Source organism: Pseudomyrmex gracilis, unplaced genomic scaffold (assembly GCF_002006095.1).
Source record: "Pseudomyrmex gracilis isolate BER0280 unplaced genomic scaffold, ASM200609v1 scaffold_86, whole genome shotgun sequence".
NCBI lineage: Eukaryota > Metazoa > Arthropoda > Insecta > Hymenoptera > Formicidae > Pseudomyrmex > Pseudomyrmex gracilis.
This window is the reverse complement of record NW_018020670.1, coordinates 327,646-348,228: the sequence shown is the minus strand read 5'-3', so window position 1 is coordinate 348,228 and position 20,583 is coordinate 327,646. Positions and strand designations below refer to the sequence as shown.

General features: G+C 38.8%; 2 protein-coding genes across 9 annotated transcripts; one reads left to right on the top strand and one right to left on the bottom strand.

Moving 5' to 3' along the window:
- Window positions 1-240: 240 nt before the first annotated feature.
- LOC109855275 (innexin shaking-B) lies at window positions 241-20,452 on the bottom strand. Of its 8 annotated transcripts, none has more exons than XM_020429350.1 (7): window positions 19,853-20,452; window positions 14,238-15,087; window positions 13,312-14,054; window positions 5,937-6,156; window positions 4,470-4,759; window positions 4,136-4,389; window positions 241-817 (listed from the first exon to the last, which is right to left on the bottom strand). In XM_020429350.1, the coding sequence occupies exons 3-6, from the start codon at window positions 13,672-13,674 to the stop codon at window positions 4,141-4,143; spliced, it is 1,122 nt and encodes a 373-aa protein (XP_020284939.1). In that variant the 5' UTR covers window positions 13,675-14,054; window positions 14,238-15,087; window positions 19,853-20,452; the 3' UTR covers window positions 241-817; window positions 4,136-4,140. The 8 variants fall into 8 exon arrangements, with proteins under 8 accessions (XP_020284939.1, XP_020284937.1, XP_020284941.1 ...); XM_020429348.1 differs by having other exon boundaries at window positions 13,312-14,171; window positions 15,000-15,087; XM_020429352.1 differs by having other exon boundaries at window positions 15,000-15,087.
- LOC109855274 (juvenile hormone epoxide hydrolase 2-like) lies at window positions 2,077-3,973 on the top strand. Its single transcript, XM_020429345.1, has one exon. The coding sequence runs from the start codon at window positions 2,179-2,181 to the stop codon at window positions 3,553-3,555; it is 1,377 nt and encodes a 458-aa protein (XP_020284934.1). The 5' UTR covers window positions 2,077-2,178; the 3' UTR covers window positions 3,556-3,973.
- Window positions 20,453-20,583: the final 131 nt, after the last annotated feature.

The window sequence follows — 20,583 nt, the reverse complement described above, 5'->3', positions numbered from 1 at the left end:
TGCGCATTAAATCTTAATTAAGGTATGCAGACAAATGCACGCGCACCATACACACACACACGCACACAAAACTAAACGCAGAAAGAAAATCGCATAATCGATAACTCACGTTGTCTTTAACGTCTTCCTCATTCGGATGATCAAATCCAAATTGTTTTTTTTTAACATTATTGTTACGCAAAATATTATTATAATCATGCTCGTTAATTTGGACGAGGAGATGCAATATTCTCTTATAAGTAAAATAAAAACCATATATTTATTAATAACTTATTAATTAATTCGCAGTTCTGCCTTAAAAATACATCGAAATAATAATAAATTGTAAAACACACGCTCGACGGAATATCGTCTTCTATAAACACAAAAGTGTGATAATTTACCGTCTGAACGGCGATATCTCTGAATTCTGATCGACTCGTCGAAATAATATCGGTTTCAATTTTCGAAAGTGTTTCTTTTTTTTCTTTTTTTTTTTGGTTTTTTGTTTTCTTACTACCTCGTATGTATTAAAATTTTCATTTCCTCTCTGCAAGTCTTCATCGTTATTTTGACAAAGAGAACATGTCCGCGAGGCATCCGGCACTATCGCTGTCGCATTGCTTCGAGCTCGAGAAGCAACAGTTGGCGGAAGGAGGAGCGGATGCGTCTTCTGACGAGACCAGATTTGTGAATCCTCGAGGAAGACCCGACCTGTCTTCTCAGACTCTGACTGCGATCGCACGTCCTGCGTCTCTGGATGTGTCGACTGTTACGCGATGCAGACGGGCGGAATGACTGCGGCATCGAATCGAGCGTGCCGACCTTCCGAGGCAACCTGCAACAACAATTGTGCAACTCATGGCGCGATATCGCGTAGATTGTATCAGACACGCTCAATTGATCTACGGACGTCGCAGGCCACGTCCTCTTTTTCTCTCTCTCTCTCTTTCTTTTTGTCGTTAAGTTCGTTAACTAAAAGAAATTTTAGCTACAATTATTTATAGCATTATGTAAAAGACGATGCCGTGACGCATATCGTGTGCATTTTGAAATGCTATTATAGTTATCAAGTAAGTAGCGCCGATCACGTATTTTAAACAGCTGTTCGAAGTTTTTCCTATACATTGAAATAGCAGTAATAAAAAATAATAAATGTTTTTTCTTAAAAGTTACGTACGTACGTTTATAATTATTTTCATTCGACTGAATGCGTGAAAAAGTTGTAGGAAATAACTCAATACGATTTTGTGTGCGTATTATCAACGGTATATTTTTTTTTTATAAGCAGTAATTTTATCTTCCGTATAATCTTGTTTGTATAAACATTAATTTTATTTTTTTATTTCCTCGATACCGAGCATTACATTGTTATTTTACTTCCTAGAAAATATAAATACAATGTGAATGATTTGAAAAAAAAGAAGAAATTTGTAAGAAGATTATAAATATAAAATTTTTCGTGAAAAACTTGTTTTAAACAAATAAACTAATTTTAAAATACAGTAGAGACTCCCATATCCGAACTCTCATTATCCGAACAATCCTAATATCCGAACATTCTATCATCCGAACATACATGTAAATATAATGAATATAAACATCGCTATATATACGAAACGTTGTTCGTATAACAAAATGTTTTTTCTACCGTATTGGGAAAATAAACTCTTCGGCCAGGAATTGAACCTGAAATTTCCGGTTTTCTGTGCCGTCGCCTTTCCAATTCGGCCGAGTTTTTTTTTTAACATGCTTTTGCTCCTTTCGTTATGCAATAATCTTTCATTATGTGCAGTCACTTCTGAAGTGAAGAGACGCGGTCACTATCTTTGTTCTAATAGTTCTTGTGACACTATGCTTCGAAACTGTTTAGCGTAATTTGTACATATAAATTTGTCACGTGTGTTTAATTCTTAACTTTTTTACTCTAATACACGTCGTTATCTCCAAATACTGATACATTGTCGAATATATCAACATTGTTATTCTGTAAGAAATTCAAGTCTTCGCCGTCACGCGGCGTTACTTGTTGCGAATCGTGTATTGTTAAACTCGCATTTTCATGAATTATTTCCTGTAGCTTTACATAAATTATTGTATACGTAGACGAACAACGTTTCTCAGAGTGGTAGTAGTGAGGGCCCGTTTAGTCGTGTTTTGTCCGTCGACGAAGAATATACGAAGCGAGAAGAACATACAATGTGGATAATCACAATTGTTGTGCTCGTTGGAGTAGGTTGTTTTTTCTATTATAAAAATTCCAAAACCAAGAACATACCGAATCTGCCAGAAATATTTTGGGGCCCGGAAGAGAACAGAGATGCGTCGAAAGAAATACGACCCTTTGTAATTGACGTACCTGGATCAATAATCGACGATCTGAACGAACGGCTTGCGAAAAGGATAAAGCTGGTATCGTCGTTCGAAAACACCGCGTGGACCTACGGCACTAACACAAATAGTTTGGAGAAGGTTCTTGAATATTGGCACAAGAAATACAATTGGACCGAACGACAGACGCTGCTCAACAAGTATCCTCAGTACATAACAAATGTGCAAGGTTTGGACATACACTTTTACCACATAAAACCGCATATTTCGACAGAGCAAAAAAACATAAAGGTACTTCCGTTGTTGCTGCTTCACGGTTGGCCGGGTTCCGTGGTGGAGTTTCAAAAAATATTTCCCTTGCTAACGTCACCGCACCCGGATAAGGACTTCGTATTCGAAGTAATCGCGCCATCGCTTCCGGGATATGCTTTCTCGCAAGCAGCTGTACGACCGGGATTGAGTCCGGCACAAATGTCTGTGATATTCAAAAATCTCATGTTGCGTCTCGGATTTGACAAGTTCTACGCGCAAGGTGGAGATTGGGGTTCCGTTATTGTCAAGCATTTAGCCGAGCTTTTCCCGAACAATATTCTCGGAATTCATGTGAACATGTGTATGAATTTTAGCAAGTCTAATGTACTTTTGAGATTAATCGGCGCTTTTATTCCATCGCTCATAGTCGAGAAGGAACACTACAACTTGATGTATCCCTTAAAAAAGCACCTAAGTTTCTTGCTTAAGGAATCGGGATATTTTCACATACAAGCCACCAAGCCAGACACCATAGGCACTGCCGTGGCAGCTTCGCCAGTAGGATTGGCGGCGTATATCATAGAAAAATTTAGCACCGGAACGAACGGGAAGTACAAATTTCGTGCAGACGGCGGTCTGCTCGAGAAATATACCATGGACGAGCTTTTGGATAACATCATGCTCTATTGGATTACTAATTCGTTCACGACAAGCGTTCGAATCTACTCCGAATTCTTTGGTAACGTGACCTTGAGACTTATGAATCTACCAGTTACTGTGCCAATGGGATACGCAGTATTTCCTCACGAGATATCTTACGAACCGAGGAGCCTTCTTCGCCACAAATTCACTAATTTGGTACACCTTAATTATATGCCACGTGGTGGTCATTTCGCTGCGTTTGAAGAACCAGTTCTCTTAACGAAAGATGTTTTTGAGTTCGTATCCACCGTTGAGAAAATTAGAAAAAAAATCGAGAATAATGAAATGTAAAATAAAAACAAATTTAATATAAGTTCAATTGTTAGTAAAGATAATATTGTATTCTTCATTTTACTGTTTAATTATACATGTTGATGTTTGATCAATGTTTGAGTTATGTCAAAATATTTACGTGTATAAAATAAATCTTTAACTTTTTCTGTGCTATAGTCGACTTTGATCGACGGCCGCCGAATATGTCTCTACGGCCGATACATAGAGATTAAAGGTCATCATACATAAAATTAAATGAAATTATCAGATGTAGCCGACAAGATATCGACCAATCAGAATATATGCGTTGTACCGAAAAGATTTGTAATGCTTTTTTGAATGCTCGGCTGATTTGTGTTAATTTATCTTATGTTGATATATATTTTAATTTATATGGAACATATAATATCTAACATATAATATCTAGACATATATATATAATTATCTAGACATATAGCGTATAGACAATAAGCAATTTATATATGTTGTATTTTTTTAGATATTCACTTCCTGAATGTTAATCTTTCGGTCAAGAAATAAATTAATAATTTATTAACTCACAACAAATATATTTGTACACAAAAAAAAACAAGATTACCTCGATCAGGCTTCTTGAATTTCTCCTTTTATTCCCGGCAAGCCGTGATGATGCCTCGATGCAAGCTTGTTCGCCAATTCGTGCATTACGTCCCGATATATCACGGTGTCCAAATTTTCGCCCAGCATGTAGAGGAGAAACCAATCGCCGACTTTGCTGCGACGCACTATTGTCTCCACGGCATCCCGCCGTACCAAACGAAACCTCATTCGCAATAAGTAGACCCTTGTGCGTGGCGAAAATATTATTAAGACCTGCGGCAGATGAGATTCCATCGCAAAAAGTAGATCGATTATTAATATTTTAGGAAAAATCATTTTCATCAATTACTAACCCTATATAAAACTGTAAAGAAACTGAGCACGCCGAGGAAGAGGAACCAGAACCAGAGAAAAACGTAGATCTTCTCGTTCACGACGTTTAGAGGCAGTATGCACATGGCGTCGTGCCTCTCAACTTCCCCGCTGACACCGTACTTGTAAAATGTGCACTTGGTCATCCTTGGAAAAACGTAAATCATAGGATCCACTCGGTCCTCCTGATCGGATTCGAGAAACTTGAGTACGTCGATGCCGAAGGTCAAGAAAGCGCCGTCAAAGAAGCGATTCATCAGAAACATCTGACCTGCGACAATGCGGCTCGTTGCCTCACATTTTCTCGTCATTTATCAAATGTTTTTCCCGCGTTTTTTTTTTTTTTTTTTATAAAATATCATGTTCTCGTATTATGTTCTCTCTCTTATTACGAAATAATAAGCGTTTTATTTATTAAAACAAAATAAATAAACTTGACTCTTTTACCATAAAGAAAACATACACTTCAAAAGTTATATATCATAATTAGTCGTGTATGTTTTTCTTTATAAATAAACCTTATGCAAATCACTCCGCGCATATTATGTTATTTTATATATATATATATTTTTTTTTTTTCTATACCAATTAAACACCTTAGATTTATTGTGAATTGCTCCACATATTTCAACTCAATGTAAATTCTATATACTTATGTATATTCATGTCTATACATATTCATGACAAAATTGTCGCGTCGAATTTCGAATAATTTCGATCGCAACGCGATCGCATGAAACTGACGAGTCATCATATAAATACAGATAGATTTGTACACAGATAGATAGCTACGTAATTATCACGCATCTAATCAAACATTTGATACCGAAGTGGTCGGCCAGCTGTATCGCTGCCAACTTTTACCGTGTGAATCGTTTCATTCATTCATTCATTATTCATTATATAGGTATGTTTTTCTTACAACACCTACGTATACACCACGCGTTTGCGCGTAGACCAATATGAACCAAAATGAAGTTAATTTATTTTCGTTATTAAACATTTTATTGTACAATACGACAATTTAATATGCATATCAAAGAACCGGCTTTGTGTAATACATTAATTAAATATATTACAATCACGCATAAAAGTGTAATTAAGTATAATATTATAAAATTCGTGTTATAAAATAATGAAATAATTAAGAATTAAATAATAATGAAAATTTATATTTATTATAAAATTAATGTTATTAAGAAATATAATGTGGAAAAAAATATTACATGTACATAATCTTTAGAAGTGGAAAAATGAACTACTCTTCGGGCATGTTTATTTTTTAAGTTTAATTAACTTGTGTGTAAGATTGTAAGCGTTGATTGCGTACAACAGAAAAATTGCGTGTTTCCAAATCTTGTAACGTTGACGATTGGATTGAGCAAGCCGAACATTGATGACGAAGTATTTCGGCGAATTAAAAGAGAAAAGTTTGATTGCCTACTCACCGATCACATTTAGCAGCGCGAGGACCTCGCACAGGTAATACCTGTAAGCCCACCAATTGTGAAAGCGAAGGTTCTCCCAAAGGTAGTCGAGCAGCATTTTCTTTTTTTGCTTTTTCTCTACCTCGGAGCAGAGCCCGATATCGAGATCCATCATAAGAGCATGAATCTTGCCACCCTCCCACCCCTTCCAGAGCCACCGCGGAGTATAGAAGAGGATCGCCTGCAAGCAAAGCGCTGAGTGAATAAATACCAACGAATCGGCCGGTACTTGATATATTATACGGAGAGAGAAAGAGAGAGAGAGAGAGAAAGAGAAAAAGATCTATGAGGGGGCGGATCTACTTACGTATAACGTAGCGCGCAACGCTATATTATTTGCGAAACGAGTTATCGTTATTGTGCTCTTGCCATACGCCGTTGATTAAAACCATTAAAACATTGCGACGCGCGTACACAAGAGATCTGCTTTGTATAAATTTTTACTTGTAAAAAATTGCTAAAGGCGCATCCCCTTCTTTCGACGGGGGATGAGTATTTTGCAACGGAATTCAATTATTTCGCGAATCGCCGTTTCTTCATCGATATCGCGCGCATTATCACATTACTACATTTGGATTACGTTACACCGTATATATTTTATGACGTTATGAATAAGTACAATGTACGAGAGTTTCAATATTAGAAGTTGGATATACAAATGCTCAACTCTTTCTCTCCTCAGCTGGGCACATGAAATAAGGTTCCATTCGACCCTGCCTGGAGAGAAGAGAAAGAGAGAGAAAGAGAGAAAAGAAGCGAACAGATCTATTTTAGCTCTCAAACGTGTTCCTTCGCTCTTTGCATGCAGATGTGGTCTCGCGATAATGCTAAAAGCTGTAAATCGTCGCACAATCGGTTCGACACGCAAGTTTGTTTTACGTTTCTTCGTAATCTTATCAAGAAAAGAAAAAAGAGCGTAATCAGGCCACCGTATTCTGAAGAAAAGCCTAATATACATAAACATCAAAGCAAAAATTTTGTTAATTGTTATTGTCAATGTCGAGTATGATTAAATGTTGTTTTCTCGATCTGCAAGGTATTGCAAGTAATTTAATTAGCAAGTTTTTGTGTGCGTGTAATTGCGCGAACATAAAAGTTAAATATACGCAACACACACATTATGTGAAATCATATTCGCGCGAAGCGCGTGTAAAAGCGCATCGTATATTTTGTCGCGCGATAAAAGTTTATTGTCGCGCAGGTGAGATGAGAATGTTTGTCATTAAGCCAAATATAATGTGCTGTTTCTACATTTCTCAGAAACAATGCGTATGCTAAGCAAAACGCGCGTTACAGAAACCCATTTAAAGTTTTGACACACTTTGCAAAAAGCACCGCCTACTTTCATTAAGAATTATCCGAGAGTCTGTGTCAGACCCCTCCGCAAATTGCAATTTGCTTCGAATTTTCTGAACTCTCGCCAGCACACATCGTAAGGGGGCACACACCGGGCGCGTACACACGTATCTCTATATACGATCGTATACTACGCCAAGCAAACGATCCGAGACCCCTGGCGATAAGCCAGAAAGCTTTATATACCATGAGAAAGGGTTTACTCCCGCATCGTATTCTTAATAAGTGCATTGACATCGCTTCGGAAATTTTAATACATTGCTCCGAGTCCAACAATTGACTCGCGATTATTTTCGTCGTCTCTGAGTTTAGATATATGTATGTGTGTGTGTTTCTCTCTGTATATTGTATTTTGCAGTGCCACGTGTAATAATGTTGAGATCGTACAAGAGTGACAAATTGTAATTTATTAATGCAACGTTTATGTAAATTTTAAGTATTGAAAAACAATTACACAATGATATTTCTTGCAAATTCAAATTTTTGTACCGAATAATAATAAGCAAAAAATTATGAATAATGGATGTATTTACATATACATATCTTTTTTTTGTCTCAATAAAACAGAAGAGAGCCGTACGTAATACGTACGGCAATTTTTAGCAAAAGCACACGCACTCACGCACGTAATTATACGTAAACGTGAATAACAACTGTTTGAAAGGAACGAATCGCGTAATATGGTTCGCGCTACTCGTGGTCGACGCGTGAAACGCAACGTGTCACGTTAGCAAAAATAGTTGCTTCGAATAAATTTAGTTAAACACGGTGATAATAAAACTTGGAAAGTTCTCGAGATAAGGAGAACAAAGCAAACAAAGGAGTGTGGCAGCTACTTTTAAAACGAGTAAAATTAACACACAACAAGGAAACAGCTTTCGATTAGTTGTAAATGTTTTTACTTCAAAATGTGTGTAACTTATGCGTCAATCAAGCACATCAAATGATGTGAACAATAATACAAGAGAAATCAATTTCAAAAGAGAGAGAACAATATAAGATTTGTGTATTGATACACATTTTATATACTTATTTCCGTGTATTATTTATTTTTAATACTTTTTTGTTCAGTTAAATACAAATTTTTTTTACTGTCACTAGCTAACGCAGCGGTGACAGTGTATGTATGTATAATGGATGTTTTGTGTGTCAAAGAATATTCGGAAAACATATCCGGATAATGAGTTGCGTAATCAAAGGTGGATGCGCGATTGATCAAAAAATCGAAAAAGTTGTGCGAACTTTAGATATATAAATAGACGATAAAGGCTTGAGAAAGAGAGTGAGAGAGAGAGAGAGAGAGAGAGAGAGAAAGGAAAAGAGAGAAGTCGAGAGTAATGCTCGAGAGGCGGAGGTACAGATCGAAGATAGCGTCGAAGGTACATATGCATTTTAAAGGAACACGACTATCTGTAATCTATTTATAAATTGACATTACGAACAAGGATTATCAATCACGGATAAACGAATACCACGCAATCGCTGCGTAGTGCAGGGTAGGTAGGTAGGTACATACATAAACTTTCTTACGCGCTCTTGTTCTGCGAACCTGCAATTTTCTTTTTTTTTTTCTCCAGACTGTTTCAATTTGAAATGGGCGCGCACATTACGTACGTTTCAGTTGTACAAATCTCTTTCGATAATGATTTAATAATATTATGTAAATTAGAAGATGACGCGTCTCTTCTTACTTGCAATAGCAAAAGGAAGATAACCCACTGGTAGTATTTGTGTTGTTTGACCAGCGGATGGGGCGCGTGGCCGTGCAACCCTTCGTTCTTGCTGTTCGACACCCCCGGATAGGGCACGGCCTGACCGATGCTCATGTTGAACGCGCGCACCATGCTGTACGTGGTGTGAAGCCAGCAGAAGGTCTCTAGCACGACCTTGTCCACCGAGCCGGGTGCTTCGCAGTGTATCGGCGAGCCGGATATACTTTTGCAGGCGAGGGTGAGACAACCGGCCAGCAGTACGGCCACCGTGGCGCGATAATGCAGACGAAATATCATCGAATCCTCAGCGATCTGGTGCTTGAAGAGCGCTCGAAACGAACCGAACAAATCGATCATTTTCAGCATCAGCGGCATGTTGTTAGAAAAATTCCGACCAAAGATCTGATTTCAGTAACAATATAACGAGATTCCTTTTTAATATCTTTCGGAATATTATTCTCTTTCCGTTGTTTGTGTGAATTCCAGATAATTGCGACGAATGAATGTACTTCTTCTTCTTCTTTTACGAGTTTATTCACAATTTGTGTGTGAGGTTTTGCAATTGCTTCCAGATGAAGTGTTCGTTCGATAATTTCACAACTCTTGATTTATTCCATTAAGAAAAGACCAGATATTAGATACAAAAATTATAATTTTGTAACAATAAAAAGTAAAGGCTGTAAAAAAAAAAAAGAAGAACAATTTGTTATATCGAAAAACTTTCATCCACGTAGACCACCCGTATAGTTCTCATCGAGCCACATGCGAGCTTCGAATTGGACCGAAAACAGAGTGGACGTGTCGTGCACATTTTGAACAAACAAACTGTCGTAAAAACCACACGACACTGTTTAGTTGTCTGGCTTCTTCTCTCCCTTCGTTTACTTCTGTCGCTTCTTCCGATCTTTTCTCTTATTTTCTTTTCTCACCTCTTTTCAGAGATATCTCGATGTACGTTTTTCTTCGTTCACGCATGAAGTTTCTCGGATTTTGTCTCCCATCCGCACACACGCTTGATTATGTCTCGATTCTTGAAACGTCTTGGTCGCGACACTATGTTTTCTGCCACGCTTCTTCTTGTATATCTGAACAAAATCGATTCTCGAAATTGTTTCGTGTAAAACAAATTGCGTATTTATTTATAAACAAATACACGTGCACACGTACACGTGTATCTTACGAAAATTGCGTGAACACACTTGAGAGAGAGAGAGAGAGATAAGCACCATCACGCACATCATCTCTTTTCATCCGACATCACTTAAACACGCGTTCGTCACGTGTATCCGATGAGCTATTATTTTTTCTTCTTGTGACAAAATGTTTCACGTTGTGTAAAATCGAATCGAAAAGAGTTTTTTTCAACAAAGTAAAAAATCACGGAAGAGAAACAATTGTAGAGACGATAAATAGAATCGGGAAGAAAATATACACGTGAGACTTGGATGCAAGCTGTCAGAAGACTGGCTGGACTTGAGAGGTATCTCTTGACCTCGATGCTAAACACATAACTGATATTATCTTGCAAGCAAGTCTCTATATTGCATTGAGTCGGCATGCTTAGCGAAGGGATGATCGACAAAACTGTATCTGAAAGTGTATTATCCGCAATCTAACATGCCGCTTTATGGCACGTTTACAGCGAGCGCTAATCCTCGATAAGCAATAACAATAAACAGAGATTTCGATTCTCTCATTTTTTTTTAATTTTATTTTTAAATCTGAAACAAGTTAATAAAAACTTCAATATAGTAACAAAAATTTTTCAAATTGACGTTAATTCAAATTGAAATTCGAATTGAATTTAATTGAATTTAATTCGCGTATCTCCGTGTATATTAATTTACACGTTTAAAAAAATATATATATTTGCACGTACATCCAGCGGATTGGCTCGTATTTTAATATATTTAAAAATAATTTCGAAATAACTTAATATTTAATTAAATAATAAAAATTTATCTGTTTAATATTGATAATGCTATTGTTATATAGAATAAAAATAACATATGTATATGTGAATACATACGTGTACATATGTACAGACACACGCGCGCACATGTAACATTTAAAAGTACTTCGTGTGTGTATATGTGTGTCAAACTCAATAAAGAAATAAATTATAATGTTCTTTAAAGTACATCATATATTGACTCTGTAATGACGCACACGTTTATAGCGCTACAGATCGTAAAATATTTGAGGTACTATAAACTTTAAAGCGCCATTAAATCATACAGTATCATATTGAGATGTTGAAAGAAAAATTTATAAATATATCAGTTTAAGCGTGAAATAAAAAATTGACATAATTCTTGAACTTTCTTTTCACGTTGCGTTACAAGGAACGCGATATTTGCAGCACCGAGTGCGATGGATTTCAATAAGTCCATCGATCTAATTGCATCGCGAATGAGAAGCACATAAAAGGCATATAATTTTATAGAATTTAAATTTTCCACCTTTCTTAACTCTTCTTTTTTTATTTTCCTAAAATTTATAACAAAAACAATTACATGTTTATTTTTTGAGCAATCGAGATATAACGCGGGACCCGCAATTTCAAACGATGAGATAACAAAATAATAATAATAGCAAGTATAAAACATCTGCGAGCGGGATCGAGAGTCATTGTTTCGTCGAGTAACGAAATTAGCTCAACGATAATAATAGAAATGCAAGGAAATACATCAGCGAAAATAAAAAAAGGCGGCGAGTAGTCGCTGTAAACTATGTAGTTTGTTTTGAGACGCCGAGCGAAAAAAAACCGGTGTAACAAGGAGAAGGGAAATAGAAAAAAAAAACTTTTGTAAAAAGAGAGAGAGATGCGTTGGCTGTGTGTTGTAGACTGCGTTTATTTTGAGACATCAATGCGAGTAGCATGAAAGAAAAACGCGGAGAGAGCACAAGAAAAATACTACGGATTCGCTATTTCAGGTGTGCGCCGCCCCGTACCATTATTAACCCGTTTCGCTCCTTAAAACTTTTTTACACAACATCTATCTTACGTATCTTGATCTGAAATTACCAATCATGATGGATAACAGCGAGCACACAACGGAAGAGTTTATACGAACAGGCCAGTAAGTTACTTATAGAAAATGTGGTATAGACAGAGTGTCAGAAAAAATTTTGACAAAGCCAAAGTATGGAAATAGATTGGGTCAATCCAAATAAAAAAAAATGATTTAGCATTTTGCAAAATTCGCTATTTACATCGAGTTACTAATTTAATCAATTAGCGAGCCAATGAGCGATGGTTCGGAATTTGTACGCACGTGTGATGTTCAGTGAAAATCAGCTGATCGCAAGAATCTGCGTCACAAGACACTCGACTAGCTTGTTCGTTTCTCGTTGCTAAAACATTGCGTGAGAATAAGTCATTTTTCTTCGCAACTGAAAATCGTACACGTCTACAGACGCGTCCGGATCACGCGTGTTCGTTCGCTCCCATTTTAATCAATCAATTAATAACTCAATCAATAACGCGAATGTTGCAAAATGAGTGCATGAACTTTTCGAATTCAGATTCACTCAATTTACTCTCGGTTTTGTCAAAATGTTTCAGACAACCTTGTATATCTACTGATAAGATATTTATATGCAAAAGAGGCACATAATTGCGCATAAATTTATGCGTAACGACGCTTTTGCTTAGCTCTTTGCTAACAACGTAAATCTTGGACTTTGGAAATTGTTTTATTCAGATTAATAAGCGGATTATTATTTAACTGTCTGAGGTTGATGGGATGAAGCAAACCGAGAGAGTCTAATCGAACTAAGACGTCAAGGCTACGAACCACATGAGTAACTCTCAATGACAAAGTTTAGTGCATTGTTATGTTTAAGGTTTCTTTCTTGGCAATGGACTAGATGCAAGCCTTCGCGAGTGCGAACGTGTAGGTCGTTAGCGAGAACGATTGCTGATGGACGAGCGGAAAAGCGCAACGCTAAGAGCCGGGTGCACGTTTGATACCGAAACGTAAGTTGCTCAAGGTTCTCCCTTCTGTCTTGACGCATTTCCAAGAAGAAATAAATTAAGGTCACGCGTGCGGTATAATGAATATAACAATATTAGATATATATATATATATATATGTAACAATTTCTTTTTTTGTGCGATGTTCCGCGCATGCATTTAACACACTATGTAAATTACTAAACGGATAAAATGAATGAGCGCTTATATATAATTAACACGTAAAAACAATTTAACACACACAGAACAAAACACACATGGAAAATTAACGTTAACGAGCGATCGATACCTGCAAGAACAGCATGAAACAGACCCACTGATAGTATCTGTACTCCTTTCTTTCGGCGTCAGTATACGACTTCGAATTGTCGACGCCGGGAAAAGGCACTTCCGCGCCTTCTTTCTTGTGATAAGCCGAAATAATCGTGTACGTGCTGTGTATCCAGCAATAGGTGTTCAGCACGTCCTCGGGCAGATCTTTGCTGTGAATGCAATCGATTGGGTTGCCCACGTATTGACGAGTTGTGACGATCAGCGAGAACGCAATCAGCAGAATCACAGTGAGGCTGTAATGCAAGCGAAACACGGCGCTGTCGATGTGAATGTGCGAGATCTTTATAAGGCTCTTCAGACCCCGAAATATGTCCAGCATCTTGCCACCGAACAAATGTAAGATCGAAAAACGGCGACCGTGAATTCGGCGATTTCCCGAACAACGTTCTCTCCAGGAAACCGGGAATGTGACCTCACGCCGTTTCTTTTTCTTCTTCCTCACATCTTCCGCGGAGCTTCCGGATTTCGAAATGTGAGATTTTTTGTAACACGCACAGTCACGCAACTTCTCTAGATTCTCTGCTTTTCACTTTCGAGATTTCAAAAGACGCGCGAATCTTGCTTGAAAATAAATAAAAAAAAAAAAAAAAAAAAAACACGCTAATATTTTCCTGTTTAGTCTACCGTTTCTCCGTGACTAAAATTCACTTCATTCGAACACTTCTTCATCGTCTTTGACCATTGTCTTTGCGGTCATTTCTGCTTTTGCGAGAGAAATAAAAGAGTAGAAATAGAAAGAATGTTCTTTGTATCGTCGAAAAAATATACCACTTGTTTTGGCGATCACTTCCTCAAACTACTTTAGCCGATTAAAATCTAGAAAAACCATTTTCTCGCTATATATATATATATGTATACATCACTTCAAGTCTTCTTTCTTACTTCTATAAAACCGTCCTCTTAAGTAATTGTCATTTTTTTTGTCTAGTTCAGTTTTCTGGACGATTGTCCGACTGAACACTTCCCCGGCGATCTTCTCGCGAAAAGAAAAATAATTTACCTTCCTTTCCGTCAAATTTATTCCATTTCATCGAACCGATTTTTTTTTTTATCTGTCTCCGTCGAGTCTCACGTGCAATCGGCATTAACAGAAGTTCATTTTCGAGCAATACGTGTGCGTTCCCGTGACACTAATTCCCTCACGCATTTTTTTCTTATTTACAATTATATTGTAATCTTCAATATATATTTGCTCTCAAATACACGAATATCTCAGTGACCTCGTTAGCGAGCAACCGCAACGATATTCGCGAATTTGTTTCGAAGAATAAAGTGGCGAAATGTGTTAAATCTTAAAAATGTTTCACCTCCGCGCCCGGATCCTCTCTTTGATTATTCTGAGGAGAAAAATTTGTTTTCAAATTTGTTTTCAGATTCTTATTTTATGTTCTACACTCTGTGTACGTAAATTACAAGATGCCGCATTCGCGCACGCGGATTTAAACATTTACGAGGGTCTTTATCAAAGTTACCAAAAACTCTCTTCTCCGCTGCGATTATTTTCGTCAGACGCCGAAGCGAGCGAAAATTCTTCGCGATGCACTTTGCTCTCTCGGATTTTCTCGTGCATATGTTTCGCGCCTCCCGTCTCTTGTTTTGTTTTTTTTTTTTAATATCGCAATAAAGTCAACGTAAATTTCTCACCTTTCCTACCGCTCTGTTTTGAAAGCAGACTTGACATTACTGCATATCGAAATTCCAAGGCTGTCATCGTCCAATTCGGTAGCATCATCTTTCAAAGAAAGAACGGATTGTGACGTGTCTCTCTTGCGCGGAAAATTTCGGGGAAAGCGCACGAAAATACCCGTCGCGACTCATCGCATTAACAAGAGAGTGAGTGAGCTTTCTGCCCCTCTTCTAGGACCGGAAGTCTAATTAAATTGATCATAGCGGAAACGCGGAAAGACTGTGTGTGCCTCTTTGTGTAAAGAGGAATATTTATCTATATTTAACGGACACACTCGTTAATCATCTCTGTTTTTGTTTGACAAAAACTACGTATTGCGCAATAAATTTACCGCTCTCTCGCAAGAATTTAATTTTGCTGCGCTTTTCCCGTGCAAATCCGAATTTAATTAGAAGATGCGCGAGTTGTGATCGCGAAGAACATTTAATTGCGCGCACTCTTCCACCGCGTCGAATTAATTCAATCTGACGAATATCTACGAGCCAATTGTCGCGCGCTCTCGTGTAAGTTTGCATTGTATTCCGGATATGTTTTTGGGAACAATTTCAAGATCAAGTGCGCGCCGAGTTTCGAGATAAAATGTCGTTTCCGCGAATTTGTACGAGATCGACAAAATTGTCGCGTACATATATGCATGTACGACGCTAAACTTGGAAAACTACTCTTTACTTATTCGCGGGAGTAAGTAATTTCTTTAGCCAAGAAATGCGTATATATATATATATATACATATATATATTTGTTATCCACTCCCTTCCGGCATTTCTTTGTTCGGTGTTACAAAAGTATAAGGATTTCCTTTGACTCGGCAAACTTGTGGTATTTGGGCCTGTGCCAAGATAGGATGCGCTCGCTGTAACCATTTTAGAGTTGAAACGTTTTTAGGGAAATAAAACATTTTACACTTGTTTCCGCGCTTGCTCGCGTGGACGTTTTGCCGATGTTTTAACGGATCGACTGTGGAATGAAATTGGAAAACATGTATGTGCGTGTGTGTGTGTGTGCGTGCGTGTACGCGTGTGTGTGTTAAACGTGCCAAAATTATCAAATGCTACAAAACATAGAGGAACGGTCTATGCTTGACATTAACGAGGCTTTCGGAAGCTAAATGTAAATTCGATATTTCACGGCGTGTAATTCTTCTTACGTGTTAAAGACACAACGTCACGTGCTTCTTTTTCTTTTCGAAGAGAATAAGAGAGAATATAAAATAAATTATTTTAAAAAACGTGAGAATAATTCTACAAACATACATATTAAAATTATATCACACAGAAAAGTTAACATATACAATATATATATGCAAAAAATAATATATAAGTAAATGTTAATACGTAAACGATACATCTAAGATAATAATATCCTGTATAATATCCTGTCTTCCTGTTTTTTTTTTTTTTTTTTCTAAGAGAGAAAGAGGTATTAAAATAAACATCCACACAATATCAATTTATCGTCTTTTCGTCCTGGCACTTATGACTGCTAATTTCCTGCGTGATCTCGCGCAGCGATGGGAGTACGCGCGAATCATGTTAAATCTTGAATATTTAGCGTCGTCCCCGAAGCGGATATCCGCGGTCGCGTCTTTCTTATTTGAACTCCTCCGCTCTCAAAAATGAGCGGCAAGCGCGGCATAAATATTACGCTCGCTCGGCGAATGAAACCTTTTCCAGATGCGGCCGAGCGATAAAGAATATCGCAAATGATACGAGAAGAGAGATTGAGACAAGTGGCGGATACACACAACGAGGTACGTACACGGGGGGATTGCGAAGTCTCGGCGAAATGCTCGAGAGGAGGCCCCCGGAGCTTTATTTATAACCGACACGCGAGAGGTCACTCATCATTTTTTTTTTTTTTGTGTGTGTGTGTTCCTCTCCTCCCCCCGAGAACCCCATTAATGCCACGAGCCGGCAAGGCGGCTCGGCAAGGCAAAACGATCGAAAACTCCGTGGCAATTAACGCGCCAACCACTTCAAAGGCGAAACACCCGCTTCGATACGAGCTCCACATACATATCTCGCGTTGCAACGCTCACGCCGGCGTGCCTCGAGTCGCGCGGGCTCGAAAATCAAACCGGACTAAAAGCAAGAAATTAGGAGGCCTGTAGTAAAATTCTGCTTGACGTTCTGCGCGCTATTCTATTTTAGCGTTTACGTATATGCGACTGCACTTTGCTACAAGCGAAGTCGAGCGAGTCTGTTTTCTCGACGAAAACGCCAATGTAGTACGAGAAGGCACCTGGACGATGAAGGAAAAGTTGTTTCTTCTCCGATTTGATCGCTCTCACGGATGGATTCGGAGAGTCAATATTCCGATCGGGAGGAGATATATCGCGCGCTTTTCACAAACAAACAAAAACTTAATAAGAAGAAATAAACAAATTAAATATCAACTTTAACGCGCGCGCGCGCGGTCGGGATGAGGCGCAAATAATTTCTCGAGTCTCTCGAATACATTTCCGAGAATATTTAATCGCGCAACCGTGAGACGCGTGTGATGATCCCATCTATAAATCATACTTTAATACGATCCGCTTCTCCTTCATGTTTTTCCAAGATCATTCGAAATGTTTATTATCCGCGTTCTTTACAGTTTCGGATTTAAGCACAAGACTGTAATGCAATGCCATTCCGACTTGTGTATCTTTAAGATGCCATCTCAGGCATACCCCTGGTAAAGTACTAATGCCATATAATCGTATATACATATATGTATATATATATATATATATACGCGTTCTTACGCACGTATTGTGTCGGCGTTTTACTCTCTCCGCCAGATTTTTATCCGCCAAACTTTTTCTCACGAGGTTTTCTGCAAAAGCGTCTGAGAATATTACGAAAAATATTTATACTATCGCGCCACATTAGGCGATTAGAAACATCGTGTCGGCAAATGTCAAAGATGCGAGAATTGAGAAATTTAAATAATTGCACAAAATTAACTTGTTTCAAACAAAAACAAACAGTAATTTTTTTTTCGCCGATATTTGCGTCTAAGATGATCGCGCAAGCAAGTCAACCAATTAAATCGATACGTCACAATTTCGCACGCGCGCGGCTTAAAAAAATACTCCTCCGGGATATTTTGCGAATAAATTTGCGATACTTTTTAATGGTCAGTCAAGTTGAATAATTGGAGGTGAATTGTATAACGGTGTATAACCAAATATCTCGGATATTTGCTAAAGAGAAAACACGAAAAGCGACGGAAGTAATATATCACCGTTGATAAATAATAGACGATCGCAGAGGGTAACGCCAATATATATATATATATATATATACATATATATTGGAACGTTCATGCTCCGATCTCGTAAGCGAGCTTCGTAAATTAGAAACGGCGTTTGTAGTAAACGCATTAGACGCACGCTTTAAATAAAACACGGCTAGCGTTATTCGATTAAGATCAGATCAATACGTCACCGTCGTGTCTCTGCCACGTTCGCAAATCAAGATTTTCGCGATCAGGAAATAGAAGCTTGTTGTCACATGTCGTTCGAGTTGTCACGAAACAGCTAATTATCATATCAGAAAAAAAAAATATAAATAAATTTTAAATCCGCGGTTTCTCTTATACATGTCATCTTTCAAGAATGGCATTATGCTCGTATGTAACAACGTGTTATTGTACATATTTTTTATACAAAGTGTTATTAGAGATAATGATTGCTCCTGTAACATATAGTAGCTTTTTTTAATTGCTATATTTATTCACGTCATCTACGTTTCTATGCAGATTTTGTTTTTGTTGCGTCCTTTCATTATGTCTCTGTTATAAACGTCGAGAGAGACAACGTATAAGATCACGTGTATAAACTCCGTTACAATTGTATCCATCCGTTGGTCTCCTTTTCGAGCGCATTTGGTCGCCGCGAACGAGAGCAAAGAGTTTGCACTCCCGCCAACACGCACGCCACAAATCACTAATCGTGCACGGGAATAGAAAAAAAATCGATCGATTTTTTCGCGCGCTTTCTCTCAAAATACCACCACCGTCGTCGGTGGAGAGTCTCGCTCGTAAAAGGAGACCGGTAATCTAAACATAGGAATCCAAGAGAGACGTTTTTTTTTTTTTTCTGACCGCTCTAAACACATGCAAACTCGAAACTCGTAACTCATGACTCCAAACATACGGGGATTCGACCGCGAGATGAGATCGCGCTTCGTCGAATTACCGGCACACGCTCGTCGCACACGTTCACCGAGCGCGAGCAAGCAATGCAATCTCGAGCAATCCATCTCGACAACAGAGAAGAACTTCGGGAAAATAATCCGAAGCGATGCTTGTAATTGTGAGGAAGAGAAAATCTATAGAAATTATTTACCGACTTAAATAATTGTGTGGTTCAAAATAAGCGCCAATTGTTGTACCGATCGCAAATGATGTGCGAAAATGCGCTTCCCGCGCCGAATTGTCATCAAATGTTTTGCGTCCGCGTTCTATATTTTACAGAGCTCCCGAGAGAATACGATTTATCACAGTTTCGGAATTTAGACTACGGAAAATGTTTTACATTCGGTATCATATTTCGAATGAGATAGATTTCCAAGTGTCTCGCGTAACAAATAGCCGCAAAGCTAGCGCGACAATTTCATCCCGAATTTATTATCGTCGTCGTTCGCGTGTACAAGCGACGTGACACGAATGATGATAACAGCGATTTATAACGCGCCCGTTAATAAGGAGCGCTGTTGCATAAAATCCGCAATAATTCGGATGTTTTTCTTTGCACGAAGAGCGGAGATGCACATATTTCGTTCTCGCGCTAATTTTCTCTTCGAAACGGCAAAAGAGGACCTACGTTCTCCGGTGAAGCTCAATCGGCGAGAGAACGGGAAAGAGATAGGATAGAGGAAAAATCAACCTCTCGGCGTTTCTCATGTTTGTGTCACTCGCGCGCGTGTCTCATCATTCGCCCCCGATCGACGGTCTCACCACCCGCACGCGCGCGTGTAGCGGTGGCGTGGAGTTCGAGAGGAGACACAACTCGATTCGCGCTCTTTTATGCGGTCCGAGAGTTTCCTCGCCTCCAAAAGTTTTGGAAGGAGTTTCGCGCTCGCGCCGAAGACGATCATGCCGACTGTTCCGGCATGATCTCTGTCATCAGTTCACGAGCGAGGGAGTCAAGAAGTCGCGGTTGAAGAAACGCGCTCGCATCTGCCAACCGACGGCGGATTTTGAGAAGAGACGACGTAGATAGGCAGTAAAAACGAGATCAGAGGGATTGCGAAAAATCGCGGTCGCGGGGTCACGTCGACTTGTGTTCGTCGGCGTGCGTACTTGGCGTCCTGTCGTCGTACGACGCTTCCGATTTCGTTGCACGCGCACGCACATCTTCCAACGGCCACTTACGAAGCACACACGCGCACCCGCACGCTCGTCGCACGCCCCGTCTGTAACACACGCGCTCCCGATTCTCCGCGCGCGGGCAGACTCGCTCGCACTGGCTTCGCTCTTTAGCCGGGGCACGGCACCTCCGAGCCGGAGACGAGGAGTCGGCCCGCTCCAGGAATAGAAACGCCGAACCCAAAA